This window comes from Oryza glaberrima, chromosome 1, assembly GCF_000147395.1.
Source record: "Oryza glaberrima chromosome 1, OglaRS2, whole genome shotgun sequence".
NCBI classification, from domain to species: Eukaryota; Viridiplantae; Streptophyta; class Magnoliopsida; order Poales; family Poaceae; genus Oryza; species Oryza glaberrima.
Window position 1 is genome coordinate 20,056,814 of NC_068326.1, and position 7,396 is coordinate 20,064,209.

General features: G+C 55.4%; 1 protein-coding gene across 1 annotated transcript; it reads left to right on the forward strand.

Moving 5' to 3' along the window:
- The first annotated feature begins 2,890 nt into the window (after positions 1-2,890).
- On the forward strand, positions 2,891-3,520 carry LOC127778366 (putative cyclin-dependent kinase F-2). Its single transcript, XM_052304990.1, has one exon. It carries the CDS (start codon positions 2,891-2,893, stop codon positions 3,518-3,520), a length of 630 nt encoding a protein of 209 aa, XP_052160950.1.
- The last annotated feature ends 3,876 nt before the right edge of the window (positions 3,521-7,396 follow it).

The following is a 7,396-nucleotide window of genomic DNA, read 5'->3' on the forward strand; positions in this document are numbered from 1 at the left end:
CAGTTATCTTTTATGGATGAATAATTACCCTTTCCGATTATGACCGTACGTGAGTTTATAATATGTTTCAGGAAATAAAAATCCTTTCCGATTAACATGTAGATGATATATAAAATCAAGAATAAATATATGACCGGCTCTAAAACCTAAACCAGGGTGTCGGGAAGAACAGATAGAGCAGGAAATAATAATAATAATAAGGTCTCTTTTGATTCTCTCAAATATTGCTCGAATCTATTTTCAATCCCTCAACCATATATAAAACCGGGAATATCGCTTTCCCCAAGTATAAAACCAATGTAAAATAATTCCCTCATCTATTTTTAAGGTGGTTTCAGCTGACGTGATATCCAAGTGGCAAAGAATTTTTTTAAAAGGATGTTGGGCCCACATGTAAGTGACCACATCTCATGTTCTTCCTCCAGCCTCCAGCTCTCCTCTCTCCCTAGCAGAATGCCAACGCCCCTCCACAGCAACACCGACCTCCGTCACTGTTGATGGCTCCATCCTCCTAGCCCACCACCACTACCGGCAATAAGGAAGAAGTGCCTCCAAGAGAAAAAGCTCATAGGCGCGCACGATGGTGTACCCGAACAACAACGTCAAGTGCTCGAGGAGAATACATCGACGCTGACTCCATCTAGATTGATGCCGTCGGTGGAGAGAGGTCAAGCTCTAACTAAGACTCTATGGCATCCATTGTGGAAGGATGGAGGGGGAGAGGAGGACGGCCATGACTGCTCGAGGGAGGAGTGGAGTTGGATGGGGGATAGAGATGTGGAAGAGGTCGCCGATGAGGTCCTCTCAAGAGAGGTTGCCACGGTAGGGCGTGGTGTCATCGCGGGGATCCGCCACTACGCGATGACGACGTTTGCTCTGACCTGCCGATGTCCCTCCCTTGGCAAACGTCAGACGGGCAGCGAGCACAACATGGTCAAGGTTGTTGTGCAGGAGATCGCTGTCAGGGAGTAGGCAGAGTAGAGGTCAAGGTTGTAGATGCGATGATCAGTGGCAAAGCCAGCTACGAGCCATGCCTGGGGCTCATTTCTATAATCTTTACAAATTCATATTATTTTTCTTAAACTTATATAGAATTTATATGGAGTTTTGAACCCATGCCTAGGTTCAAGCCCTAGCTGCCCTAGGCCTGAATCCACCCCTGGTAAGGATGGTCCTCATCAACGATGGTGCATGGAGATCCAAGAGGTGCTAACCTTTGCCCTAGGCGGCAACGACATGGAGGAAGCCCTCGGAAACAACGCATGTCTATCTGGCTGATTGGTGGAGGCAAGCCTGCGCGCCATCTTTGCTGCCTCATGGACGTTGAAGAGAGAGGCGTATGGAGGAAGAGACACGTGGGCTTGATGATTTTTTTATTATTTTCTGGTAGAATTGCCACATAAGCACAATGTTAGCATGTGTCAACCAATTCAAATATGTCACGTCTAACAAAAACCAAGGTAAAAACTACAAAAGGAGGAGGTACATTAATCTGGTTTTGAGATGGAGGAGACGATACATCCGGCTTTACGGTTGAGGGTTGCGAATGAGAATCGGCTTATCGCGGGAATCCTAATGGATTTTTTTATCCAAAAAGGAAACCAGACAAAAGTCCATACATATTCGGCCCATCTGATCTGGGCCGAGGCACGCGAACTGGGCCAGTTTTCATGCCCCCGTTCGCAATCAACAATTTTGAAGGTCGAACTTATAGATGGCCAAAAGGCCCGAGGCCCGACAGCCCGACCCATAGCACAACATTTTGGCCCGGCCCAAGCACGGCAAGACCCGACGGAGGTCGGGCCCGTGTTGGCCCAGCCCGACCATTGGGCCGTGCCTGGGCCCCTCCACCAGCACGTTGGGTCAGCCCGGCACGATGGGCCGGCATATTATATGGACATATTATATGCGATCGATGAAAGAATAGGGATGTAAAATAGACTTTGTTATCTATACATATGTTAGCCCAAAGAGGAGGGATGGAAAATAGACTTATTTAGCTATACATATGTCAGTCCAAAGAGGAGGGATTGAAAATAGACTTATTTTAGCTATACATATGTAATAGCCCAAAGAGGAGAGACGAAAAATAGACTTATTTAAAAAGGCCCGATAGGCCACCCTTGCCTTCGGGCTGGCACGGCACGGCCCGGCACGAAGTGCCGATCGGGCCGTGCCCAGCCGTGCCTGGGCCGGGCCGTGCCGGGTGGGCCTTTTGGCCATCTATAGTACTCGAACTCGAACGTGCATTCCCGCGCGTAGCCTGTACACGCATGTAGTCGGAGTCGGAGTCCGACTCCGAATCCCCTGTCCATGTTGACCACAGTATAAGGCCCGACCGCGAACGTGTCGAGCGACCGTTTCCTCCCATTCCCTTTGGAAATCGATCGCCGATCGGCTCGACCTCGTCGCTCGATCGCCGGTGTGCCATGGGCGCGCTTCGCCGGAAGGCCTCTTCCTCGCTCGCCGGCCCGCTCGCCGCCCAGCGGCGTGAGCGCACCGGAGAACCCGGCGCCGCCGCCGCCGCTGCGGCCAAGAACTCGGCGGTCACCCTTGCCTCCGCCGACGACGACTCTCACCACGTCCCCGCTACGAGACATGGCGACGTCGCCGGGCTGATCGGGGTGGTGGTGCCGTTCGGGAGCATGGAATCCTACGACCGCCTGAGGCTCATCGGCGAGGGCGCGTGCGGCGCCGTCTTCAGGGCGCGCCACGTCGCGACCGGCGAAACGGTCGCCGTCAAGATCGCCCACAAGAACGGCGGCGGCGGCGGCGGCGACGAGGCGCTGCTGCGGGAGGCCGAGATGCTCGCGGCGTGCGCGGGAACCCCGCCGTCGTGAGGCTCCGCGAGGTGGCGCGCCACCCGGAGACCAGCAAGCTCCACCTCGTCATGGACTACGTCGGCCCCAGCCTCGCCGACCTCCTCACCCACCGCCTCGACGGCGCGCTGACGGAGGCGGAGGCGCGGGGCGTGATGCGGCAGCTGCTCGCCGGCGTGGGGCAGATGCACGCGCGCGGGGTCATCCACCGCGACATCAAGCCGGGCAACGTCCTCGTCGGCGCCGCCGACGGCCGCGTCAGGATCTGCGACCTGGGCCTCGGCGGGCCGGCGTCGGCGGCGCCGCCGCGGACGCAGCTGGTCGGCACGTTCTGGTACATGTCGCCGGAGCAGTACCTCGGCGGCGGGGAGTACGGCCCGGCGGTGGACATGTGGGCGCTGGGGTGCGTGATGGCGGAGCTCCTCACCGGCGAGACGCTGTTCCCGGCGGACACGGAGTACCACCAGGTGGTCCTCGTCGCCGGCGTCCTCGGCGTGGCCGACGAGGCGATGGACGGCTTGCCCCTGGGCGTCACTACCAGGCCGAGCCAGCTGCGGCGCAAGGTGCCCGAGGAGAAGCTCTCGCCGGCGGGCTTCGATCGTGCTCAACGGCTTGTTGCAGTACGCCGCCGGAGACAGGCTCACCGCCGCCCCGGCCCTCGACATGCCATGGTTCTCCAAGAAGCTGAGCTAGCTAGCTAGTAGCTACAGTGATCAAGTGTAGCATAAAAATCTTGTAGCGGAGAATCATACACGCTGATAGAGCGCTCCCAGTCGTCCTCGCGCGGGCGACCGGGGGCGAACCCTAGCCCCCGGCCGCCGCCACACCCCTCCTCTCCCCGGCCTCGCCGCCACCGGAGCATGTCGCTAGAAACCGTGCGGCCGCTGGGATGACTGCGGCGAGGCTCCAACCCAGGCAGCGTGGCCGCCTCGGCGCGAAGGGGCGGCGCGGAGCTTCGGGAAGGCCGCAGCGGCGGCGAGGCGAGGGGCGGCGGATTCGGCGCAGCCACCACCGGATCCAGCGCCCAGCATCGGCCACGAGGCGAGTGGCGGCTGGATCCGGCGTCTCCGCTGCCGGATCTGAGCCGTGGTGGTGCGGGAGCACGGCGGATGCAGCGACGCCGGTGGCGCAACGGCCGTGGCTGGTCGGCGGAGGTGCGGGAGCGTGGCGTCGGCGGGGAGACACGGTGTCGGCGGCAAGCGCTACGGCTGGGGGCGCGGGCGGCCGCAGCAGGTGGCGCGACGGCCGTGGCTGACCGGCGGGCGGCTGTGGCCGGCAGCGCGACATGACGGCCGTGGCTGCCTGGCAACGGCGAGGCCGCCACGGCGGCGATAGTGCCGGCAAGCTAGCGGCTGGTGGAGGGGTTGAGTTGGGCGGCGGTGGTTCTGGTGGTGGTGGTGACAGCGTCACGGTGGTTGAAGGCGTCAGGGATGGCGATGGCGACGGGGATGGCGTCGGCCGAGGGCGCGAAGGCAGCGGCTTTGGTCCCTACGCGGCGACGGTGCGGTGCTCGGCGGCGACGGCGGCGGTGCCCCCAGATCCGCGCCTCTCGTCCGGATCTGGAGGGTGGCCGGCTGTGGTGGTCGGCGACGGCGGCCAACTTGCGACGGCTAGCGACGACAGTTGGCGACGGCGGCGACGGTGGTGGCCGCGGCAGTTGGCAGCGACGGCGTCGGCTGACGACACGAGCGAAGGACTTGGCGGCGGCATGGCGGAGGGCGACAACGAAGCAGCCGCTGGCAGAGGCGGCGATTCACGGAGCCGGTGGCTGGTGGCCGCGACAACGGTCACCAGAGGCATGGCGGCCTTGGACGGCTAGCCGAGGGCGTGGGAGACGACTGCATTTGGCCGGCGCGGCATCGTTTGGTGGAAGGGTCGGAGACCGGCTTGGCGCAGAGAGGCGCAGCCGATGGCAGTGGAGGCCGGCTCGACGCGAGAGGCGTGGGCGGCGGAGTTGGAGGCCAGCTTGGCGCGAGAGGCGCAGCCGATGGAGGGAGGCCGGATTGGCGCGAGAGGCGCGTCCAGTGGAGGAGGCCGGCTTGGCGCGAGAGGCGCGGCTGGCGGTGGAGGAGGCGACCTAGGTGTGAGGAGAAGCTACCGGTGGGTGTGGCGCTGTCTTCAGCGCACGAAGGCTGGCCGTCGGGGGACGCCAGTGCAGGGGTCCCACATGTCGGCAGAGCTAGTGTGGTGGTGGAGCATCGGTGTGTCAGCCGTGGGTCTCACCCCTCAAGGGTGATTGTCGGGCGTAAGCCCAGTCTTGGCTCCTTTGAGTCCCGACGGACGACGGTGGCGGTTTTTCCGTCGCTTCTCTTCTTGAAGACGTCGTTTTGGCATCCCCTAGGGAGCGATCTCGGCTGTGTCCCTTTGTTGGTCTAGTGTCGGCCGGTCACGCTTAGCGGCGGCCAGTCCGGTGCTAGCCTTCTCCTGGGCTTGTGTGTTGGCGATGTTGGTGTGTGGGTGGTGGTATTTTTTTTCTTTTTCCTGGTTACGTCCCTCCAGGGTTATAATCTTGTTATTTTTTCCTGCTCTATCAATAGAACTTCACACCGTCTCGTGCGAGGCGTTAAAAAAAAATTCTTGTAGCCTGTGCATTGAGTTGCCTACAAATCGTATGCTCTCTCTGGTTACTTTATTGTATGCTCTCTCTGGTTACTGCACATGCTTACTTAGATAATCTAAAACTGGTGGTTACATTGAACTCCTGTAACTAAACCAAGTTCATTATCGCCTTATACACTGGTCCTAAACAAAATTAAGGGTTTAAGTAAACAAAAGGGCTTTGAACCAGAAAAAAAGAAGAGTGCGTAGCCCAGTGGTTATAAGAGTCTCAGTAGCATCTTAGGTCCTGGGTTCGACTCCCCATAGGAGTGAATTTTCTAGGATTTAACGGTATTGTGCTTTCAGCGGTACATGATGTACCCCTAGACAGCGAGGTAACTGTGGTGACTTCGTCAATCTTTAGGATTTGCCGGTTCTAGAATTTAACGGTATTGTGCTTTCAGTGGTACGCGACGTACCCTTTGACAACGAGTTTATAGGGATGAGTGTGTGTTGTCATGTGTTGTACTGTATAATTTAAAAAAGAGAAGAAGAAGAAGAAGAAGAAGAAGTGAAGAACTAACGCACAAGTGTACCTGTTGGACAGTAAAAACGCACTCAGCTACAAAATATCGAAAGCCGCAACAACAATCTTGATGACTTCGGTGAAAATAAGATAGATCCAATCATACCCTATAGCTATGGCTACAACGCTTAAGAATAAATTTAATATTATAGGCAACCATTATCTCAAAAAATTAACACATCATCTATATCTTACCTATATCTCTCGTATGGTTTATTGGAGCTTGTGTTACAGCTAGCATTAATATCTAATATCTAACCCACATATCTCGTATGGTTTATTGGAGCTTGTGTTACATTTGACTATAAATCTGTAGCCCGCTTTTCTTTTCAACTTATAAAGCTCACCTCATCTCCTCTCTCCTACACATAAGCACAGATATAACGTGACAACTTATAAAGCTCGCCTACATCACCTTATTGTGCTTGCAAAAAGGTAAGAATGGATATTAAGATAGATCACACATCTATATATAAAAAAAGATTCTATTTTAAAATGGGCCCCACCATACCCTAAAGACATTCTCATCCTCTAGTGTGCATTTGTGTTTTATTATCTTATTATTTTATGGCAATTTTTGGTATTTAATGTCTTGTGGCTAATGTTCATAATGTACATGGCTAGTTATAAGAAGAAAATATACGGTGGAAACCACATATGTGGTGGAAACTTGAAAACTACCGTTGGATCGAAAAATGGACGTCCAAGATTCGTCCACATTATTACGAGTAAAAAAATTTACTCATGAGTAAACCCGTAAGTAAAATTTTTACTTGTACTGATGACGTGAACGAATCTAAGATGTCCATTTTTCAATCGAACGATAATTTATAAGTTTCCACCACACCACTTATATGTGGTTTCCACCACATATTTTCCCCGTTATAAGGACTTTGGATGCTACTACCAGGTTTACAGCAGTGATATAAGTAAAGGAAACGGCGGACCTTGATATAGCGCGTGAGCCAATGGGTATGGAGGAGACTGCTGCTGATTGTCGTGTAAAATTTGTAAGCGTGTCTGGCCCTTGTTAAACTTTCACAGGCACCGGTGTTTGTCTTGTCTCTCTCTCGGGGAGGAGGCATGGATGAAAGCACTGGGTGTACATGTGGCGAAGTTATAGATGGCCAAAAGGTCCGAGGCTCGACTGTCCGGCCCATGGCACGGTATTTTGGCCCGGCCCAAGCACAGCACGGCCCGACGGAGGTCGGGCTCGTGCCGGCCCAGCTCGACCACCGTGCCGTGCCTGGTCCCCTCCACCGGCACGTTGGGCAGGCCCGGCACGGCCGGGCCGGCCCGGCACGATGGGCCGGCAACTAGGCCCGATACACAAAAAAAAATAGGGGAGTAAAAATAGACATATTATATGCCATGGACGAAAGAATAGTGATCTAAAATAGACTTTTTTTATCTATACATGTTAGCCAAAGAGGAGGGACAGAAAATAGACTTA

Excerpts from the sequence above, each read along its gene's own strand:
- LOC127778366 (XM_052304990.1), top strand. The coding sequence starts at position 2,891 with ATGGACTACGTCGGCCCCAGCCTCGCCGACCTCCTCACCCACCGCCTC.